This window comes from Tachypleus tridentatus, chromosome 7, assembly GCF_004210375.1.
Source record: "Tachypleus tridentatus isolate NWPU-2018 chromosome 7, ASM421037v1, whole genome shotgun sequence".
NCBI classification, from domain to species: domain Eukaryota; kingdom Metazoa; phylum Arthropoda; class Merostomata; order Xiphosura; family Limulidae; genus Tachypleus; species Tachypleus tridentatus.
This window is the reverse complement of record NC_134831.1, coordinates 19,881,539-19,906,581: the sequence shown is the minus strand read 5'-3', so window position 1 is coordinate 19,906,581 and position 25,043 is coordinate 19,881,539. Positions and strand designations below refer to the sequence as shown.

Genomic DNA, 25,043 nt, shown 5'->3' with positions numbered 1-25,043 from the left:
TTACAAACTCAGTTTCTCGGTCTGTGGCTTCCACTAATAAATCACCACTAGAGGTCTATAGTAGTATAAATACAATCAATTTTCTTGATTATCTATAATGCTTAAAAGTATTGAATGTGTGTGTGTGTGTGTGTGTGTGTGTTTTCTTAGAGCAAAGCCACATCGGGCTAACTGCTGAGCCCACCGAGGGGAATCGAACGCTGATTTTAGTGTTGTAAATATCGAGACATACCGTTGTACTAGCGAGGGGCGTAAAAGTATTGAAGCAAACGAGTTTTCGAGTGCTAAGTCGAGAAACGACTGAATTTAATAACAAGTTGAGTTAATTTCTATATATCTACTAAATATGTGAGCTTACTGTACTACGAATAAATGATATGTATATAAATTAATATCCATATTACATATATCAGTTACAAATCGTAACTTGTATCAATAGCTTGATGACGAGAAACCTGAAGATCACCTAGGCAGGACGAAACGTTGTCCTCTGCTTTATTATTAAAAGTGTTAATACCCATACCAGCCGTTCTGAGATACAGTAAGTAGCTTGATAACAGAGTACATAATGTGGTTATTAAAAACAAAAATTAGTTCTAGTTGTTGAGATTAATTTAGATTTATTTATTTAATAGCAGTATAATATTCCAAATGAACAATGACTGATTAGGATAATTTAATCATAAACACACTTAATGAAATATGTTCTTTGTTAGGAAAAATAAGAAAATATAAATGAACTAGTAAAACAACCTGACAGACCAATGTTCCGTTGAAACGTGTAGTATATTCTATCATCAAGAAAATTCTTACTTATTCTTATAAATCGTTGTTTAACTACCTGTTATTAAAGGTTGCTTTTTTAAAACAGGCAGGAACGTTTCTGAAATATTAAACAGCTCATTTTGTGTTTATGCTAAATTTTCTCCTTATAAAAATAATTGTTTGACACCAGAAACTTGCGCAAAGGTTCCTCGTATAATTCACAATTGTTTTACACCAGAAAATCTAGACGGTACCTTGTTGTTATTGTAAAAATAAATGCGCTAAAGCCACCATTTTACTGAATTTTAATTATCAAGTTTTCATGATACAATATACCAATGTCTATAGTACACACTGTAAGTTACTTTTCGTTTGATAACTGGTATATACATTAACGTACAATAAACAGTTCCATATTTGTTGTTACGCAAGTTGTAACTGCTTTAACATCATTAAATGATAACATCACTCCAATTACGAAGCATTTCCATTAGTAGTAAACTAACAAACAGTGAGTTGCAAGACAATTATAGTTACTGTAGAAAATACACCCCATATTTCGACAGTACCTTGATTAGTTTATACTCTTCAGGTATCGTCAAATCCTGTAGTGTATTTTCCACAGTAAATATGATCGTGCCTACAAATCAATGTTTGTTAATTTACTACTTTATTAGTATGAAGTTTTATCATACACAAGTACAAGTAAAATATTTTCATGATTTCCAACAATGTGCCAGCAGAACTATTTTTTCCACACAAGCCTGCCCGATTATCCTTTGACTGACGCACACTCTTGAGTTAAAAAGCTTTACAAGGTTACCTTAATACACTACTCGGTGTATTTCGTACAAAACATTAAACAATCGAAAAAATAACAATTCCAGAATAATTCATTAGTATTAGTATTTGGATAATATTTTTATTATGTCCAGAGGTTAGCTGTGAGCAGGACACTTTAAGTTTTCACTACTAAAGTAGTGGAAATATATTGAATATTTGGGAGCACCAAGCATGGAAAGCCAGCGAATGAAGAAAGAAAGGTTCCTTGTTGCTATATAGGTTTAACTGTAAGAGCTCAACTAAGAAAATGACCATTTTGTTTCAGTGTCTGTGGAAGCAACTCTTGTAATTGAGGATCAGGAAGCGATGATTTTGATAGATTCTGGCACGTGTCATCGCTTTCCACGACAGAGTACAATTTATTTCTCATTTCGTGTTTGGTGTCTGTTTGTAGTCTCACTGTCCCATCTGATACTGTCAGTATAGACACTTCGTCTCTTTGAGAATTGTATAAAATGCTACTATTTCTTCGGACTTGGCATTTTTTTATATTACAAAGAAATTTGTAATGACGGCGGCATATAATAAATGGTATTAGTAATCCTAAGGTTACCAGAGAAAAACCTCCAGCCAGTGAGAATAATATTATTAAATCTGTTTTAGAATCATTGGTTTGATCTTTGGATCCCTTATGTGCACTGGTAATCGGGTACTGCTGTTGATTTTGTTGAGTTGAAGGTAAGTCATGAGTTTCCTTAAAAAATTGAGGATTTTCATTTGTCCATTTTTTTATTGGATCAAAAATAGCTGACGTTACTTTGCTTGCCGATACTGAAAGGTCACTAATACGAACAGGTGGTTTTGCAGTAATGTTGTTAAAACTGGAGATTTCAGTGTTGCCAGAAACTGTTACTGTTGTACTTGATGTTTCTGATTGGATATGTTTGCTATTTATATTTGTGTTGCTGTGGTTGATACGCGTTGTGATATTAAACATAATTGGTGTTGTAAGCAAATTACTTGGTAAATTGTTAAGCGTTGAAGTAAGAGTTTCATTATATAATGTTTGCTCTAACGCTTTTTTATCTATTTCTTTATTTTCAGATGTTTTTGACTCAAATGATCTTATCCATGTGTCAAGACGACTTTTGTTTAGCTTTACCGACACAAATTTACCAAACACAGGGACTTGACTTCCAAAAGATTTGGTTGTATTAGATCGAAAATTATTTATCAGTGGTTGATATTTGGTATTTTGCTTTTCATGGTTCACATTTACTGTCTTGTGTTTTGTAGAAAATGTTCCCTGTGTAATTGTTAGATCTTTTTCTGTGAGGAGCATTATCGGTTTGAACTGCAGCTCTAATGGAGACGCACAACGAACGTCGTAGCTGCGATAAAATTGGATATTTGATGCAGTGATCCACCTTTGAAGCCACAATATAGCTCGGTTGCAGTGCCAGTTGTTACCATTCATTTTTATAATCCTTAACTTCGGAAAGAAAGAGGGAAAGTCAGAGCGAAGGCTGACCAAGTTATTGTGCATAATATTTAGTTCTTTGAGATTGCGTAAACCATGGAGTGCTCGAGTGTTATAAAACAATTGATGAGAAAAATTGGAACTGTCGTACAACTCTAAAGTGTGCAGGTTCGTCAGCGTATCAAAGACCTGTTCATCAAAGTGGATGAAGGAAGAAGTACGGGAAATCTGAAGGGTTCTGAGATTTCCTAACCCAAAGAAGCATCTCGGCTCCATTATCTTAATATCATTTTGAGAAATGTCCAAAGTTTGAAGGTGAGTGAGTTTCTCGAAAACTCTAGTTGCTAATTTTTGTATCTTGTTAGCTTGAAGGTCCAAACTTTTTAAATTAAAGAGGTCATAGAAGGCACATTCTTCTAGCTGTTGAATTTGATTTCTTTGAAGAAATAGTTGCTCCAAATTGATAAGTCCTTGAAAGCTAAAAGATGATATTTTTTTCAAGTTATTTTCTTCCAAGTACAGAGCTCGTAAACAAGTTGGTAAGTTGACAGGAATTGAGCTTAGTTTGTTACCGTTTAACCATAGCCGATTCAAATATTCAAGTCGCCCTAACGCATCATTTTCGATCTCCCTAATTTTGTTATCATCCAGAACAAGTAGTCTAAGATGATGGTAACTGTCAAGATCTCCAGCTCTGATATAAGTAATGTTATTTTTGGTCAATCTTAGGTCTCGAACGAAACGAGTTAAACTCTGAGGCACACGTTGTATTCCAATATTGGAGATGTCAATATACTGAAGGCTGGTGCCAAAAAGGTCCAAACGATGTAAGGTAGTAAGTGGATTGTTGCTTAAAATTAGATGAGCTAAATTTGTTAAGTACTGAAAGGTTCCTATTTTAATTGTAGATATATTATTTGAGTCTAGATTTAAATGTTGAATCTTCCTTAATCCTGACAAGCTTTTAGAAGTAAGTCGAGGAATGTGATTGTCTCTAAGGTTCAGTTGTTCCACATAAGATAATTTTCGGAATGCCTCATCAATAAAAATAAGAACATTAGAGGAAATATCCAAGTAACGTAATGCCGTTAAACCATCAAAAGCTCCTCTACTTAAAACAGAGAGCAGATTTTGACTAAGATCCAGACGTTGTAGAGTCTGAAGATTCAGTAAGGAATAATTGGAAATAACTTGTAGTTGTGCTTGCTGAAGTCTGAGCTCTTGTAACCGTACCAGATCTTCCAGATGTGAAGAAGACAGGGATGGAACTACGTAGTTTCGAAGCTCTAAGCGAATGACTGTTTTTGGAATATCAGGTGGTAACTCCCACTGTCCATTTCCAATACATTTTACGTAGTGGAAGCTTTCATCACAAAAACATGCAGTTGGACATGCCAATGAATACTTTACTACCATGACGTACCAGTATGCAATCAAATGCAACAGTTTAATCTTTCCCAGTCCTCCAGTTTGATTTGTCAACATTGTGATGGTTATTCAAGTTCAAGTCACAGATTTCTGGTATTTTATGTAGAATTTAATCTTTAAGATAAAACATATTTGCGACAGTTTTTTTTTAGGATTGCACAAACCTTACTGTTTGTTCACTTTCTTAGACCACAGATACTTCATTAATAACTAAATTGGGTATCTGTTGAAATGCTTTTATAATTGGAGTATCAATTATACACCATATTGTGCAGTAGTTTAAATGTTAATATTTCTCAGGTTTCGGTTTTCAATTTCGTAACAATTATTATCTTCTGCATTCTTAAGTTGAGATTGTAAATGTTATTGACTTGCAGTTAGCTTCGATAGTAAGTGGGTACTATTTTACTGAGTAGGTGTCCAAAGTTCAGAAAACCTGATTAGACAATATGTTTTGTAGTTGTTATGTTTTATTATCTGGTATTTTTTACTCATAATCAAATTGTTCTCATCACATCTCACGAGGATCATCCGAATGTTTCTCTAGTTAAGTCATATTTTTCGTTTAAATTACCTTTTCCTACAGCTTTTTATTCACAGGGGTATTTGCCAATCACAGTTCATTTAATAAATGAATTAATGAAATGTCTGATATATTGTATTCTGGGAAAGTTGCTCTTGCTCTTTACGTTTGTTACAATTACAAACGTTTCTTCTGGGTCATTAAACCATGACGGATGTGTTTGTAGATACTAAACACCTTATATTACTGAGATTCTTGCCATCCTAGAAACATCGTTTTTTTGTTAATCGATATATATATATATATACGCAATAATAAAAACACTTGCAGACCAAATTGATAGGTTAATATCTCGGGTAGACTACTGTCGAATACAAGACCAACGCTAATCTCTTCAATATAATTGGGTTGCTGTATACAATGACGAAATGCTACACTTTGAATTCTGCACGTTTTTGTTTAAGAGGATTTTCCTTTCTCTTTCTTTGAGCTTTTTCTGTAACTGCACCTAAAAAAACAACAAACAAACGAAATGTAAAATGATCATAAGTAGAACTGTTTAGTTGTAAAAAGATAAAACATTAAAATATATATATATATATACGGGTTACAATCTACACTATAGAATTTCTAAATCATTTTCTAGCACTTTTTTAGAATTATTAAACCTTAACTCATTGTCTAAGCTTCATCTATGTTTCAAAAATAACATCTTACTAAATTTAGTTGGTTTGCATTCTTAGAGTCCCCCGATGTGACAACAATAAGTTTTTCAGACTTGCAACGTTAAAATTAGGGGTTAGGTTCTCCTTGGAGGAACACAGCAGATATCCAGATGCAGTGTTGTTACAACATTACAACAGAACACACACGCGTTATTGCAATTCTCGTTGCTTTAAGTGAAATTATGACTTTATCTTTTTGTTATATTTGGACCATTATTCTCTTTTGGTATATATTAGATTATTAAAATAAATATTATAATTTAAATATTGAATAGAAATACCAAGATATACAATTTTATGATTCAGATTTAAAGACCATTTATAAAAAAAAACGTTCATAGCACCCCAAGTCACTAGGCATGTTGAAATTTATTTGTTTGTCATTAGCAATGGGCTATCTGTGCTCTGCCCACCAATGATAAACACAGCATACAAATTAAGAAGAGCTTGCTCATATAGTATGTTTTTTTTTCTTATAGCAAAGTCACACCAAGCTATTAGCTGTATCCATCGAGGGGAATCGAACTCCTGATTTTAGCTTTGTAAGTCCGTAGACTTACTGCTGTCCCAGGGGGTTGAGAGAGTACTCATACAGAAGCTGAGACTTAAGATTAACCACATTCTATTTCCTTGTAAATTACTGTTAATTTTATAAAATTTTTTGTCTTGTCGAAACATTATCCAAAATTGAAGGACCGGTTGCTGTATTGTTTTGTCAAGGCAATTTATTCCTTTCGTATTGCATGAGAAGATAACAACAATTCATACATTAGCTATATAAGTGGATTAAAATACAAAGATGAGAAATCCTAAGACGTTTATATGTATCGACGTCACATATTCAGTCCATACAAAAGTAGAAGAACACTAGAAACGCTTTTATATGTATCCGTAAGTTGTACCCTATCATTAACAAAGAAAAAAAAGTAGACATGGACCGGATATTGGATACGCCTCTTGTAAAATAGTACAGAATAAAGTTTATTACACCATACCCATTCTTACCCTGTTTTCTCACTTTTTGGTGCATTCATTCCTACATTTTAAATTAAAAAAAAATATTTTTCCACTTGTTTATGTTCTTTTTTTTCATTCAAGGTGACATGATGTCACTCATCATTCATTCATTTGTGTTTATATCCTATATGTATATCATCAGTGATATCATGATATGTGAGAATAATGGTGTATTTCTGGCGTACATTTTCGTCACTTATGGTGTGTGTACACATTTTGAGTGCGCATATTTGCTGCACATGTGAACACCCACACTCTGTAACATATATCTTCTGGGTGATGTAGGGTGAGTTGTGGTTGTGTGTATGTGATAAATTAGTTGATCATTTTAATTAACTACTTCAGGTAATAACTAAATGTAGGTAAAAGTGGCAATTTAGATTGTTTTTATGAAAGAAAAAAGCACCTGTTCATGTAAAGTATACCACTAGGTAACAGGTGTTGAAATAAAGTTTCAACTGGATAGGGGACTTGTTTGACAAAATTTGTACCACAGACAGACAGAATTACTGTATCACGTGAGCACAACTGGAAGAAATCCATATACAATGGATGTAATTGTAGTTCAACTGAAAATATTTAGTGATCACCCCAAGCTCAACGAAATAATTAGCATTTTAAATAGTTTGCTTGTAATGTACGAGTGCCCATCTAGAAAAGCTGACCGTTTCAACCTCGCACTCAGAGCTAACTTTCCAAGTGCTTGTAACACCCCCACGTTGAGTAATATTCCACGAAGGAAAATTGGAAATACCAATTTCTAAACAAGGTTTACAAACAGCAAAAATTGTTTGTAGCAGTTCGAACTAGCTGTGAACTCTCACGTTACGTATTAAATGCATCAAGAACAGAAACATGATTTAACTTACAATATGTATTATACACTTCTAGCAAAAGTGAGTAGCTTGTTTTCTAGCTTAGATTTGTTTGTTTGTTTGTTTGTGTTGAATTTCGTGCAAATCTACATGAGGACTATCTGCGCCAGCCGTTCCTAATTTAGTAGTGTAAGACTAGAGGGAAGGTAGATAGTCATCAGTACCTATCCACTCTTGGGCTACTCTTTTATTAACGAATAGTGGGATTGACCTTAACTTTATAACACCCCCGCGGCTGAAAGGTCGAGCATGTTTGGTGTGACGGGGATTCGAATCCGTGACCCTCAGGTTACGAGTTGAGCGGCCTGACCACCTGGCCATGCCGGGCAACTAGTCTAGATAATGAGGCTTCTCTCAGAGCTCACTCCACGTTAGTATCCCCTATACTGCTCACAATTTCCAGATTTGGCCACAAAGTGCTATAGATCGAGAATATCACACCCTCTTCAATATCTTATTTGTTCACATCTATTCAGCCCAGGAAGAAAGCGAAGGAATGTACGAATTTTAAAATGGCGTCCATGTTCAAGCTATTACCTAGTGTACGTCAATTAGCCTTATTTTTTAGTGATATTTAGCTAAGAAAAACGCTAGCACAAGCACGTGGTTCCTGTGTTATTGTTCTGTTGGTTCACTTATAACTATGATAAATCTGTTTGCTACAAAGCTAGAAGCATTTAACAATGTAAGTCAGTCAGTGAGATTGAGGAATTTATGGTTTTGTGACTTTTTGTGTATCTACTCTGCCTAGTTTTTCAATACGTATGGTTTGTTTGTCACATAAGGATGTCTCTCAAATACTTTTGAAAGTTTATTATTTGGTTGTTAAAGGTGTATATAAGTAAATATGGCAGTTGGTATTGTAAAAGTGCTCAGTTCTGACTGTAAGTACACCACACTTATATTTTGAGACAACATTTATGATACTTATTAAATAAGACAATTTAATCTAGTTATTATACACTACTTGCTTTGACATACAATATGGCAAAAGATGTTTAAAAACATTTTTATACAACCAAATTTATAATGAGTGTTATATTAGTGTATGTGATGACTCACATATAATAACGAGTGCTGTATTAGCAGCGTATGTGAGGACGTATCTGAATATTCCGTGAACAGAGTAAGAATCTATAATTCTCAGGTCCACTTGGCTTTAATATATATTTGAGAACATAACTTAAACAGGACATAAAAGAAATGCCAGAATGATCTTCTTTTAGAACACGTTTTTGAGTCGCGTTTTCCCGAGAAATCTGTTTCAAAAATTCCATCAAGTCTGTTTTATTAATTCCATCAACTTATGGTTTATTCTCGTGGCAAACGTTTTTCAAAGAATCGCCTTTTAGCATTACGTATTTTTTAACGAAATAGGTTTAAAAATAAACTGTTAACGCACGGGGGATGGGGAAGAGTAAAACAGACTATATCAGTCGAGTGGAAACTAGTGTGATACATTTTTTTACATTTCGGTACTGACACAATAATGGTTTTTCATCAGGACATTTAAGATATGGGTCTATTATGTCAATAAAACTCATCGTTTGTGGAAAGTGATACTAAAAAAATTGTCAAAGTAGGGAGGGCTAAAAATGACTTATAGAAATATATATGAGTAATATGTTCACGTTACTTTCGTTTTCACTAGTCTATATTTTACAATCAGTAAAAGTTTCAACATACAAAAACAAAATAGTTAAAGACTAAATGAAAAAAAACGTTTAAAATAACTGAAATAACAGCTAAAAATGAACACCGAACTCTACAACATCTGAAGCTATTACTACACGTGTGTAAGCAACGAAATAAAGATAACTGACTGGAACACTACTATTACTTAATAGTTATAAGTATGAGTTGTAATAATTGAGTTATAATGGAAATGAATTTAATTTTAATTGGGTAGTTTGGATATTAAATCTATATATAATCTAACATGTAAGCATTGGGCCGACACTTTTAGTTGAATGACTAGATGTTCAGTGGAAACGTTTGTGAGCTGTTTGCTTTCTAACATTATTTAAGTTGTTCTCAGGTTGTAGTCATAGTTCAGAAATAACGGTTTCATGTGATATTTATTTTTTTTTGGGTTTTGTCCATTTATTTATCGCTGTGTTTTCTAATGAAAAATATCATAGTTATGCTGCACTGAGAAAGAGAATTTAGATTTTGTTTTATTCCTGTGAAAAGCTACAAAATACATTAACTTATGTCTGTTAGGTCTTGTGTAACTAAAGGATTTCCAAGACTTCGTAAGCTTGAGAATATATGGATTTACTTTCAACCTGTAACGTGGGTAGATATAACACTGAACTATTATTATGTACCACAAGATAACAGCCTTCAACTTGTGTAGATATATCACTGAACTATTATCATGGACCACAAGCTAACGACCTTTAAATTGTGTAGATATAACACTGAACTATTATTATGTACCACAAGCTAACAACCTTCAACTTGTGTAGATATATCACTGAACTATTATTATGTACCACAAGCTAACAACCTTCAACTTGTGTAGATATATCACTGAACTATTATTATGTACCACAAGCTAACAACCTTCAACTTGTGTAGATATATCACTGAACTATTATTATGTACCACAAGATAACAACCTTCAACTTGTGTATATATAACACTGAACTATTATTATGTACCACAAGCTAACAACCTTCAACTTGTGTAGATATATCACTGAACTATTATTATGTACCACAAGATAACAGCCTTCAACTTGTGTAGATATAAGACTGAACTATTATTATGTACCACAAGATAACAACCTTCAACTTGTGTAGATATAACACTGAACTATTATTATGTACCACAAGCTAACAACCTTCAACTTGTGTAGATATAACACTGAACTATTATTATTTAACACGAGATAAAAGATCAAAATGAAAGGCGTTTGAATAGGTAAACAATAATAATTTAAGTTCTCAATATAAAATAAAATGAAAACTGTAAAAAAAACTTTCTTAATTTGTGAATAATATTAATTACTTAGAGTTGTTTTTCTCAGTTTAGAAACAACGTTGTAAAAGTATCACGTTTGTAGGCACTTCAACGATCTATGACAAACAACTAATATCTTTTTAGACGTTTTACCACACTTGTTTCGTAAACAAGGTTAAAGTGATAAAAAGGCCTGGCATGGCCAAGCGCGTAAGGCGTGAGACTCGTAATCCGAGGGTCGCGGGTTCGCGCCCGCGTCGCGCTAAACATGCTCGCCCTCCCAGCCGTGGGGGTGTATAATGTGACGGTCAATCCCACTATTCGTTGGTAAAAGAGTAGCCCAAGAGTTGGCGGTTGGTGGTGATGACTAGCTGCCTTCCCTCTAGTCTTACACTGCTAAATTAGGGACGGCTAGCACAGATAACCCTCGAGTAGCTTTGTGCGAAATTCCAAAAACAAACTTCGTTTCTATAATGCATTTCACTTCGAGAGCTATTTGTTATTAGATTATTAACCAGTAAGTTTCTTAGAAATGTCACAAGAGACAGTTTAATATTGTTGGTTTGCTACAGTTAGTATAATATAAGCCTCGAAAACTATAACAAAAATAAACGCTTATTAATCGGGAAACTATAGATATTTGACCAGGAAAGTTTATAAATTTCGAACATTACAAACATTACAGTGAATTAAATTTGAACGTTTGTATTTCTATGAAAACTGAATAATTTCGTCGGAAAAACTTACGTGTGAAAGGATAGCTAGCTGCCAGTTAAGTGTACTGTGCTGATATTCAGTCGAAATTAATTCGCTCTTCGATAAAATAATCATTTCCAGACCAGATGAAAGATTGTAAAACCTTTATATATAAATCTTTATTTGTAATAATTATTCGTAACAACCGTTATTATAAATTGTAGCATTGCTTGCATATTAAAAATATTTGTATTAAGAAAGAAAACTGTGTGTGTCAGGTTTGTTGGCAAATATTATAAAGTTGACACAGATCGACATTTTATTAACTTCTAAATTAGAATTACAATTTAACTCTGTTTCCATCTATTTGAACATGTAATATGTAACGTACATAAGTCGCATTTTAAGATCCTGCATATTACCTAAAATTGGGTTTAGTCGGGTTGGTTTCATAACGTAGTCAATGCTTGACCATTATGCTTATATCAAACGTGAATAGGTTAGATAGGATGAAGTTTACCATCTGGTAAGGCTGTAGTTAAGGAAAATATGGTTTATTTAATGTCGTATAATACTTAAAAAGAGACAGAGGAAAGAAAATAAATGTATGAACATATCTGTGAATTAAATCTTTGTATTCAGGCGTAGTACTAAAGTTTATATATTATATATGTCATTTTTAGGCATTATACGATTTTAAAATTTATTTTTTGACTTATATTATGTAGGATTAGTTGTACACTTGTTGTTAAATGCTCTGATAAGATTTAGATGTATGGCTGAGATGATATCATAGGAGAGAGTGTGTCTGCTAGTAATGATGAGGTGAACACACATCACAGCTTAAACCCAGATATTTTCCACTCATGTTTCAAAATTCTGCCGAGTGAATCTATATGTTCCGATCTAGATAACAAAAATGATATTTTGACCCTAAAGAAGCAATATAAGGACCGATATTTGAAAAATTATAAATTAAAATTCAATCTACCCACAAGTTACAAAACATGTCAAAGACTCCCACATCTCTGTACGTTTGTAATAGCCTCCGAATTTCTTATTCAAAATCTTATTAGACATTATGGTTTAGCCAAGGTGAGCATATCTACTAGGCAAATGGTTCTATGACCTGTTGTTATTGGTAGATCACGAATAGTACCAGAGGATGTTGAAAGAAAAAGCAAATATTTCACAAACTATGCTGGATCTGAATTAATTATTTAGTTGTAGAAAACAATAAAGATTCTACTAAAGTTTTCGATGGATACAAGTTAAACGTATGCATTTATAGCGTTATAAGAACTCACACATCTTGTTTTCTAGTTAAAACGTAAAGTTAACAGTTGTTTGGTTAGAATGTACATAGCTTGTTCTCTTGTTATAATGTAAAACTAACAGTAGTTTGATAAGAACACACCCAGCTTGTTCTCTTGTTATAATGTAAAACTAACAGCAGTTCGATTATAGCACACGCATATATATATATCTTGTAGTGTGTCAGTAGTATACATGATTACATGGCTAGTACATGCTCTCCCAGTGAAAACAGATGGCAAACGAAAAACACATTTCAGAAGACAAAATAGAACAGTTGTTTTGATTAACAGCAGTAACGTGGTCGATAATCAATGAAATGCAGTGAACAGTTTGCCAGCTGGAGGTTTTATGCTGTTGGAGTTCTTATCTAGAAGAAAAATGAATCAAATCTCCTGCACTCTCTTGTCTGATATGAAATATTGGATTAAGGAAGGTAGGGTAGTAGTCTAGTTTTTCAGAATTAAGGATATGTTTCGTAAAAAAGTGGTGCTATGGAAATGTAAAGGTGTTGACTCACCAACTCGCACTTTTCACTCTATAGTCCATATATAGTAATATATCATAATAATAAAGATTTAAAGGACAGATAAAGTGAAAAAAAAAAACATTTTAATATATGAAAGCTTCGGACGTTTCGAAATAACCTAATTATATATATATATATATAGTGAAATCTGTAAATAATGTTACGCTTGTACTTAATATTATAAGATAATGCTATAATACCATGATAAACCGAATTATTTGAAATAAACAACTAAAACGTAAAAGTTATAAAGTGAACATATTATTGTGTATTTAACACAAGTAACAAAGTGTTAGGAACACGAGGTATTAAGCTATGATTATAAACTGTACTTGAAGACACACTTACATCTTAGATAAAGTTATTTAGAGGCCCGGCATGGCCAGGTTGTTAAGGCACTCAACTCGTAATCTGAGGGTCGCGGGTTCGAATTCCCGTCACACCAAACGTGCTCGCCCTTTCAGCCGTGGGGGCGTTATAATGTGACGGTCAATCCCACTATTCGTTGGTAAAAGAGTAGCCCAAGAGTTGGCGGTGGATGATGATGACCAGTTGCCTTCCCTCTTGTCTTACACTAGTAAATTAGTGACGGCTAGCGCAGATAACCCTCGTGTAGCTATGCGCGAAATTCAAAAACAAACAAACAAGTTATTTAGAATAGTTTTAATTCTAAAGATATGTGTTAACCATGAAGAGCCTGACAGTTTTTTGTAAAATGGAATGATGAGTTCTTTTGTCTCAGATAGCTGGTTGGCTAGAGTTTAGTAAAGTCACTTATATAAAAGCGGGTAGGAGCGTCGTTATTCCATTTTAATGACGTAATAAGTTTTTAAATAGAGGCTAGGTTTACATACTACTTTGAACTGTAATTGAAAGTAGAAGTTCTTTAACAAGGAAGAGAGCTATGAGTCTAAGGAGGAGTGCAACTCGATCAGAAGGTGACAATTTGTAACTTGTTGGGGTTTGAAATATTTTATGAAATCTGCAAGCTAGGGTGATTAGAAAGTGAGACAGACAAGAAATTTTGAAGAAGAGTTTGTGAAGAAATGTGATTTGGTCAAATCTAGACCTCATGATACCTTTTATACAAACGTTTGTACCTATAATGCTTTTGTTGTATTAAAATCTTAGGGTTAAAACAAATTTTTTGTATAAAAATTTTGCGTTAAAACAAATTTTGAATCCATCAGAAACTTAAGAGATTGAATTTAGATAACCCAATGTTATAAGATATGGCTTTTCGTTTATGGATCGGCACTAGTATCACAAGATATGCCTTTACGTTTATGGATCACTTCCAGTGTCAGAAGATATGTCTTTTCTTTTATGGATCGACGCTATCGTCACAAGATACGTCTTTTCAGTTATGGATCAACACTAGTGTCACAAGATATACTCTTCATGTCGATCTATGACTTTAACAAACAACTAATTACTGAAACGGACAATCCTAACGTTTCAGTAATTAGTTGTTTGTTAAAGCATTTTCAGGACGTCTTCAAAGAAACTGTTTTATGAATGACTTCTTGTTGTACGGGTTATATTTATATATTTATATAACTTACTCTTACAGAGCGAAAGAGGATAATTACTATGTCCAAAATTATTTTGTAATTCGTTAATCTTTTTTTTCGGTTTTATTTAACGGTATAAGCACACATAGCAAAAGCTTTATGATTGGTTGAACGTGTTCTTAAATTATTTGTTGTTTTTGACTCACTGTAATTAATTACTACAATTCACATAGAAGTAATGAAGTTACTGCATTTTGAGCTGGAAAAGCGAGCTCTTAAAGTAATGTTGAGATCAGTTTAAAATCAGTAACGTTTTAAACTGGATCAGTTGACTGTAAAAAGTTTACTTCTGAGGATATTCGTAAAGGAAGCAAAACTTGTATGAAACGCAATATTAGATAATGCTTTCTTTCTTTTGTTACTAGTTCTCTAACGACCCCATAAAAGTATTAAATACTTACAGCTTTAAATTGAAACCAAAAGTTTATAATAAAGTAGGACAGAGTATAGATGCAAAGAAACATAACCGTAACCAAATTATTGAACTTGGGGGTGGGGATACTTACATATGCACACACGAGCGCGCGCACTAGTACGTCGTAAGTGTGCACAAAACAACTGATCATCTTTCTAGTAAGTTATAAAGTAATAGCAATGAATGTTTTATTAAATGGAAGAACAAATATTTATTAACTAATACACTGTAGGAACACGTGTATTACGTGTCGTCAGTCACTCATTTAAAAACGAAGGAGCGCGAAAAAAATCATATTCATTAAAAGAAGACATGGATGACAAATGTTTGGGAGACGCTGAATTAGTCAATCAAATTGAAATAAGGATAATCGATTTAGCTGATATAATAATTTTAACGGATAGTTGGTCTGTAATACTGTACTAATATTCATCATTCAGCAGATGGAATAATCTTAATCATTCAGCTGTCATAATAATCTTAACAGTTAGCTTATCTGTAATACAATACTAATATTCATCATTCTGCAGATATAATAATCTTAATCATTCAGCTGATATAATAATTTTAATCATTCAGCTGATATAATAATTTTAATCATTCAGCTGATATAATAATTTTAATCATTCACCTGATATAATAACATTAACGGTTGGCTTATCTGCAATACTATACTGATATTCATCTTTCAGCTGATATAATAATCTTAATCATTCAGTTAACATAATAATCTTAACGGTTAGCTTATCTGTAATACTATACTAATATTAATAATTCAGCTGATATAATAACATTAATGGTTAGCTTATCTGCAATACTATACTAATATTCATCATTCAACTGATATAATAATTTTAATCATTCAGCTGATATAATAATGTTAAGGGTTAGCTTATCTGTAATACCATACTAATATTCATCATTTAACTGATATAATAATCTTAACGGTTAGCTTATCTGTAATACTATACCAATCTTCATCATTCAACTGATATAATAATCTTAACGGTTAATTTATCCGCCATAGTGTACTTATAGCCATTAGCCTCACACTGGCAGATTTCTCCTTAGTTGAAGTTATGGCTGTAATATTTACGTGTAATAGAGAACATTGATTTAGTGCATAATCAGTTTACTAGTTTAGCACCAACTGGTAGAAAAGTTAGGACTGGAATAGGACTTTCACCTTTTTCTTCCATCTCCACACTGATATGTTTGAGATAACTCTGGATATAACTCAGTATCATTTGTCCATATCATCACTGATAGTGTACTCACAACTCCAATCATCAACATCTTTCATGTGTAAGTATTAAGTTCTTTGTTTCATCTGATTCTTTTAAATAATTTCCAGCTGGCTTCAGAAACATTACTTACAGTTATATCTTTTTATCCAGTGTGCGAACAATGCGCTGATTGTTTGTAATAGAATATTAAAAGTTATCTCACCTTTCCCAAGTGTTTTCCCCAAATCTTTCATACAATTTATCATCTAAATAATTGAAACTCTGCCTTTTGAAGTCAAAATTTTGTTAACTATATATTCTTTCCTCCAGCATCAAATGATGTAACCTCATGAATAATATCTTTCGTGGTTCTTTGGCTAAAAAACAAAGAAACTCAAGTGATTATAATAGAGGTCGTGGCCTGATATTGTTACTCTTACACTAGATGGAATATTTTCTCCAATTTATGTTTCAGTAGTTGGTGGAATGAAATTAATAAATTGGCAAACAGCTATCTTATCTTTGCATTGCTCTAACAAATCTTTGCGACAAGTCAAAATATAGCACGCCATCTGTCATCTTTTTTTTCTTCCCATGAATGGCTCATTTGTTTTATTTGAAAGTATACTGAATAACATAAAGTTGTGTGTTTCCATATTCAGTTTTGATTCTTATATTATCGGAAGCCTTATGTATAATTCAGGAACTGAATTATCAATCTAATTTCTTTTGTTTTCTTAACTGTTACGAATAGTTTATAGATTTTACGCAAAGGTTTCTCTCTACATCTCCTTGTTCATAACACATTAGTTTCAACTAAAAGAATACTTGTGTGTAATTAGTCGAAAATTTCTACAAAACATACTACTAACGTCATTTTCTATTTTAGCAGTGACGTTAAACTTAAAGATAAAATGGATTCCCGAAAAATTGAAAATTGTAAAGAAACATAGTTTAAAACAGTGGAATTACTGATTTATGACTAATATTTGGTTGTTCTCAATGATCTTATTGTCTAAACATCATTTCAAAGGATATCAGATTTTTAACTGAATATCAACCTTCAATATTTCTGTTATATGTACATACAAATTTTTATCAAACATTACTAAGTTCCTAGGATTCTATCGAAGATCCCCCTCAATGGCACAGGAGCATGTCCACGGAGTTGCAAGACTAGAAACCATGTAACCGTGGTGGGCAGAGTACGGATAGCCCACTGTGTAGCTTTGTGCTTAACTACAAACAAAGATCATTTCAAAACATTGTCTTGCCTTGTCCACGGAGTTGCAAGACTAGAAACCATGTAACCGTGGTGGGCAGAGTACGGATAGCCCACTGTGTAGCTTTGTGCTTAACTACAAACAAAGAAGCTTTCAATCAAAGAGATCCATATTTGGTGCTAAAACTTATTTAGACAATTCCATTAGAGTTAATTTTCTGATAGAAACGACAGTGTTAACTATACAACATGCCGATTAAATATACAGATGCTTCTATCCAGTAAGCGCGAGTTCGGAAATTGCATAAAACTTGGACCCATCAGCAAGTTTTGAGCAAAATCTAATTAAGTTGATATTGTATGTTTTTGTGACAAAAATATTTTCTTAATATTTCTTGTATCGTTTAACGGGTAGACGTTGAGTTTATTTTTTTTTATATTTTGACCATGTGATTTATGGTTATGTCTAAATTATCAGAGAAACCAATACAAATATTAATCTATGGGTTAACGGCAAACTTGTTGACTTGCAACGCCAAATCCAGGGCTCGATTCCTCGTGGTGGACAGAGCACATTTTGCCCATTTTGTCGCCTTGCGTTAAAAACCACCCTCAACAAACAAAGTAAAAATTTTCGTTCTGATACCTTTGGGTAGTTTGGTGATACGTCTGTGGACTTATAATGCTAGATCTCAAGTTTAGATATCTGAGGTGGGTCTATTGTGTAATATCAGGCTGTTGCGCATGAAATATCGGATTTTCATGCGCAAATTTGAAATTCGAGTTTTTAGTGGCTGAAAGAGAAGCATTGCCGTACATTTAGCAGAATAATGTAGTATATTATTTGGTTCCCGTACATTTAGCAGAATAATGTAGTATATTATTTGGTTCCCGTACATTTAGCAGAATAATGTAGTATATTATTTGGTTCCCGTACATTTAGCAGAATAATGTAGTATATTATTTGGTTCCCGTACATTTAGCAGAATAATGTAGTATATTATTTGGTTCCCGTACATTTAGCAGAATAATGTAGTATATTATTTGGTTCCCGTACATTTAGCAGAATAATGTAGTATATTATGTGGTTCCCGTACATTTAGCAGAATAATGTAGTATATTATGTGGTTCAAGCTCACTTTATTTTTCTTATTTCAGAAACTAAATCATATTTATATTTACTTTTGTCACCATGGATAAAATAGATATTCGTGTAATTTTCTTGTACGAGTTCAAGCTTAGTCACAATGAGGCGACAGCAGCTCGTAATATCAATCATGCATTTGATGATAGCACAGCTAATGAGCGCATAGCACAGCGTTAGTTTAGAAGATTTCGCACTTGTAACACAAGCCTTGAAAATGACCCTCGGAGCCGCTCTCAAACAACCATTAATGAGAAAGAAATAAAGACCTTAGTTGAATTAGATAACTGCGAAACCGTGAGAAAACTTGCTTACAAACTTATGTTTATTATTCGACAGTTTCCCGACATCTTGAAACAATTGGTAAGGTAAAAAAGCTCGATAAATGAGTGCCTAACAACGAACTGATTGAAAACCATCAAACGAGACGAGTTGAAATTTCATTCTCACCCTTATTCGCAACAAAAGCTACCCCTTCATCCATAGAATTGTCACCTGTGCTGAAAAATTAATTCCTTATGACAATCGACGACGATCCGTACAGTGGCTTGACTATAAAGAAGCACCAAAACCAGCTCTTCACCCTAAGAAGCTTATGGTCAGTGTTTGGTAGTCGTCAGCAGGTGTGATCCATTATTCATTCTTAAACCTAAAGGAAACAATCACAGCAGAGAAATGTTGTAGTGAATCTGGAATTATGTATCAAAAGCTGTCACGAAAACATCCAGCAATATTCAAATGCAGTGATGGCCCGGCATGGCCAGGTGGGTTAAGGCGTTCGACTCGTAATCTCAGGGTCGCGGGTTCGAATCCCAGTCGCAGCAAACATGTTCGTCCTTTCAGCCTTGGGGGCGTTATTACTGTGACGGTCAATCCCACTATTCGTTGGTAAAAGAGTAGCCCAAGAGTTGGTGGTGGGTGGTGATGACTAGCTGCCTTTCCTCTAGTCTTACACTACTAAATTAGGGACGACTAGCGCAGATAGCCCTCGAGTAGCTTTGCGTGAAATTCAAACAATCAATCAATCAAATGCAGTGGACGCGTACTGCTTTATGACAATACTACAATATTCTTTCTCGTGTCTCACGTGTTATTATCCAAAATCAAAACGAACTTTACCTCATCCATCATATTAACAAGAGCTTTCCTTTACAGATTATCATGTTTTTAATCATTTAGAAATTCTTTTAAAGGAAAAAAGTTTTCAAATTTAAGGTCAGTTGAAAGTGATTTCGAAGACTTCATTGCATCAAACGATGTTCATTACTTCAAAGTTGGCATTTATAAACTTACAACTCGTTGGTAGAAATATAGTGAGTTTAAAGTGTTTATTTTGATTAAAAAATTAAACAACAAAAGATGCACTTGTTTCACAGTTTCTTTTAAAAAATCCGACATTTCATATGCAACAGCCTGATAGAATAAACAGTCACAATAAACATGATTTAAATACATAGCAGCAAAATAAAAATATATTTTAAAGTGTTGCTGCTTGCACAGAATGAAACACATGTTTATATTTCTGATTGGATGAGAAGAATGAACCAGACATGTAGGTATTTGTGATTGGATGAGCAGAATGAAATAGAGAACGTCACCTAATATGTTTGTTAGGCGAGACTGTTTGACCTTGATTCAGCACACGTTTAATTATACTTTTCGTAGTTATACCAAAACAAATACTGAGAAATGTAGGCAGATTTCAGAATCATTTGAAACTTAGTCACCAAAAATACGTTTGTTACTTTTTTTACAATTACATGCGATAATAAGTATTCTTATTAGTGTTTTTAACAAGTTAACGCTAAGTATATTTGTCATCTTCATGTTAATGGTGGAACTATAACCATAGATATACCAGATTTTTATTTCAAAAAACCTAACAAGAACAAGAGGGAGTGTCTTCGAATATGCGCTGTTATCCATCTTTATAATTTCCACTTTAACAAACAACTATGATGAACGGCAAATCCTGTCTTAGACTATTCATATTGAAAACTTTACACAATCCAATGGCTGCCAAAACGCAAAAGTCAATTGGATGTGTATCTATAGACTCGGCTCATATTTGGAAGAATGTTTTTGTATTTTTTTAATTTCACGCAGGGCTACAGGAGGACTATCCCCAATTTAGCAGTGTAGGACTAGAGGGAAGGCAGCTAGCCATCACCATCCACAGCCAACTCTTGGGCTACTCTTTTTACCAATGAATAGTGAGATTGACATTACATTATAACGCCCTCACGGCTGAAAGGGCAAGCATGTTTGGTGTGATGGGAATTCGAATCTGCGACTTTAAGATTACGAGTAGAGCGCCTTAGCCACCTGGCCATGTCAGGCATGAAAGAATGGAATTGCTCTGGTTCCAGTTTCTTATGTTAGATTTCTAATAAACAGCAGTTGGTTATGTGTCTAGAATCTAGAGGATAGAAAACTTTTGACGTGAATCTTCGTGGTCTTCAATTTTTTGTTTCTTATTTTATTATCAACATCAGGAGGTAAGTGTAGTTTCATTACAATCTTTTCAGACTGAATTCTTATTTTTGCTCATAAGATTATTCTATTGCTTGTGATTAGGTTGGAATGTTGCTTCGATGTTCGTTTGTGTCTTAAATGTTTCCCGCTGGTTCAGCGGTAAATCTACGGATTCACAACGCTAAAATCAGGGGTTCGATTCCTCTCGATGGACTCAGCAGATAGCCCGCTGTGGGCTTGCTATAGGAAAACACCACCACCTGTCCTAAATAATTTGCTGCGAGATTTTTTCTGTTTTTGTGTTGAACGTTTAAAGCACTCATTTTCGAAATGCTGTGTTTTTGACTCTACGTGGTTGAACAATTTCGCTATAGGTCTACTAATATTCTTTCATAGAAGTGACTGTAACATATCCGTAACACGGAAAGCCCACTGAGTAGCTAGCTTTATTAATATAACTTGAAAAGTGAGGAAATATCGATTTATTTTGTTGATAAATATGAATGCATAGTGTTTTTGTTTTAAATATTTTGTTTGTAGTAAACTTATGTAAATGTAAAAAACCAAAACTATCGCGTAAACGACTGTTTTTTAGGTATGGCATCTATGTTTATTTTTGTTCTGCTGTTAAAGATGCCAAGAATATTTTACTACGAAGTGCAAGGAATACTTTACTGAAAACAACAACACAACTTCTGGAATGAAGAAAAAGTTTTTTTATTTAGATTAATTGGTTTAGAAAGTATGGAATTACTCCGTTTGAGAAATAAAAGCACTTCAAGTTTCTATAGTGCGTAACCATGTTTAGGCTTAAGAGGAAATTATGACTTGTAGTAGAAGTGTTTGGTGAATGATTTTCTAAATAAGCCACAGAAGGTAATTTGCTTATACACTACTAAAATAAAAGACATAGTTGTTACAATTTCCAAATATAGATGGCATTGCATATGTTTAATAAAAACACGTTTATTTGGTTGAAATTAAGCACAAAGTTACAAAATGGACTATCTGTGCTCTGCTCATCAAGGATATTGAGATACAGCTTCAAATGATGTAAGTCCGAAGACATTCCGCTGTGCCACTGAGAATGCGTATTTGAAAGATGTAACTTCAATAAAAACTGAATTGAATAAGAATTACTTCATTTACAATATTATCATTCTCAATATTGTTCAGGAAGTGTAGGTTTAGTGATTCATGAAATTAATAATAAATAAAATGTAGTTATGTAACTTGGGTAATCAATAGCCATGAAGAACAAGCAAAGGTTCCCCAACAGCAAGTTCTTCAAAAGTCGTAGAAACGTGAAATACTGTAAGCATAGAATAAATATATTTATTACTAAGCGCGAATGCAACATGTCTCAGCCACGCAATTCCAACTTGGACACCAGAAAGATTACGAAAAACATTTTCCATAGTTCCTATGGTCTTCTGCCGGAAAAGCAGAAATCTAAAAAATATCTCTGTCCAAGCAAAAGTGAATTACACCCAAATAAAGGTGAATAAAGCACTCGACTCGTAATCTAAGGGTCGCGGGTTCAAATACCCGTTACACCAAACATGCGCGCCCTTTCAGCTGTGGAAACATTCTAAAATGACGGTCAATCCCACTATTCGTTGGTAAAAAGAGTAGTCCAAGAGTTGGTGGTGGGTGGTGATGACTAATTGCCTTCCCTCTAGTCTTATACTGCTAAATTTGGTACGGTTAGCGCAGATAGCCCTCGTGTAACTTTGCGCGAAATAAAAACAAACAAACCTTTTAGTCTTACACTGCAAAATTAGGGACGGCTAGCGCAGATAACCGTCGTATAGTAGCTTTGCGCGAAATTCAAACCAAACCAAACCAAACCCAACCAAAGAATGGTTATGATCCATGTGATAAAGCTCATTTTTTAACCCACAAGTTCATAAAAGCCACTGGCTCTTTTTCTGACAATCACAACGAGAGAAACTTTAAACTTTTCTAAATAAATCACTTATGAAACACAGACTACCATTCACCTTATACAATGTAAACAAATGCAATCGGCAGTACATAAGACAGATACGAAGCATTCTTAGAGAACGTTTCAACAACCATAAGTCTTCTTTAACACCGAAAAAATATCTCCATGCTGCTCAACGCTTCTACCAAAACCGTCATTCTACTAACAATGCTATTCTCATTATTAACAAAATTAACTTTAAAGTAAAACTAATGGAAAGATAAAAGAAGCTTTTTGGATTGCTAGTCTAAATACTGTTCAACCTAGTGGAATAAATATAGATCCTGAAATCAATGATCTTCAATCATTAGTTTGCTTATTGTCAGAAAGTAATTTTTAATATTCATTTATTTTTTGAGTTTGCTTGGAATTATGCACAAAGCGACACAATGGGCTATCTGTGCTCTGCCAACCATGGATATCGAAACTCGGTTTCTAGCGCTGTGACTCCGTAGACATTCCGCTGTGCCCGTGGAAGCTTATTTTTATGAAATGTGAAATCTCAATGTTTAATACTGATCTTTCTAATGCTTACTATTTATTTATAATATTTTTTCATGCCTGTCTTTTTCATTCAATCTCCCTGAGTCATCTTTACTTTACTTTAACAACATGTTGGTTCATTTTTACAGACCATTTCTAATGCTAAACATCTCTAACACCTTTTTAGATAACTCTCTTTTTTCCAGCCGTGTTGCACCAGAAATGAGACACACACTTTAATCAGTACACAGAATAATACACAAAAACACTTCCTGTAAACTCAGGTAATCTTTATGATGTCACTCAGCTCCATTTATATATCACTAATTTAGTTACACCACCATTCCCAGTTTACCCCTGAAAATGAAGAAAGCGCTTGGATTATAAGATTTTTATCGATTTATTTTACGAAAAAACAATGTTTATCGTGAAACTTGTGAAGAATGTCTTAATGGACTGATCTGCAAAATCTGTGCTACTTTTGTAGATTAGTTGTTCAAGACTTTCTACAGAAGTGTCACGTGGAACTTTGCAGCTGATCAACGACATTTCTGTTTGTTCGTCAAGAATATTGTGCCTTCATAATTTATAAAAGAAAACTTATAGTTTTTTTCATTTGTACAGTAACCAGTTGGTAATCACAGCTGGTTATGTCGAAGGATATATTGTATGACTGCTTGCTTTCTGATAAAAGTTAAATCAAATTATTAACCTTCACTGTAATTTTGTAGATACACTTGGATTTTGTTAGAACTTATTTATATAAGCTCCCTATATAGACAAAGTAAAAACGAACTTTGAAATATTATAGGCAGATTTATAGACAGTGCCAAGTGTCTTTCTCAAATCAATATGAGCTCTTTCAGATTCATTAATAGACAAGAGTTACAACATCAAATTCAGCCATGACTGATGCTGGAAGGAACTGTAGCTCTTTATTTTATAGTTCTCTATTTCACCGACAGGGGAACAGGTCTTTGTTCCATACACTTTTTTCATCACACATGGCTTCCTAGTTGAACTTTGCGTGATTGAACTCTTCTACAATTCTGTTCGGAAACGTTTTACATCTTGCAAATATTTTGGATATTTTACCGAACAGAATTAATTGAGTTCTATCCTTGACCAGACTATATAAGACATGGAAAGTTAGCAGAGATTCTCTTACTGAATCGCCTATTTGCATGATTTTATTGGAATGTGACACTTCTTTTTTATCTCTGCAGCCAACTTCACACTTTGGAAGGTCTGGATTATGGATAACATCAGTATTATGGGTGATGATGTTCACCTGGTGAAATACATATTTCTTGGCAGCTAGAAGATGGATCAAAGTATTTTTATATGCTTTTTCATTATTCCAAATTAGGCTAGATACACATTTCTCAGTTTCCAAATTTCTGTTCTCTTGTTAC

At 33.6% G+C, this 25,043-nt stretch overlaps 1 protein-coding gene across 1 annotated transcript in view; it reads right to left on the bottom strand.

Moving 5' to 3' along the window:
- Positions 1–1,058: 1,058 nt before the first annotated feature.
- LOC143255249 (uncharacterized) overlaps positions 1,059–25,043 on the bottom strand; it is an 89,272-nt gene continuing 65,287 nt past the window's right edge. Inside the window, exon 2 of the mRNA XM_076510615.1 lies at positions 1,059–5,487. Coding sequence (XP_076366730.1) covers positions 1,844–4,513 — 2,670 coding nt within the window. The 5' untranslated portion in view covers positions 4,514–5,487 and the 3' untranslated portion in view covers positions 1,059–1,843. The remainder of the gene's footprint in view (positions 5,488–25,043) is intronic.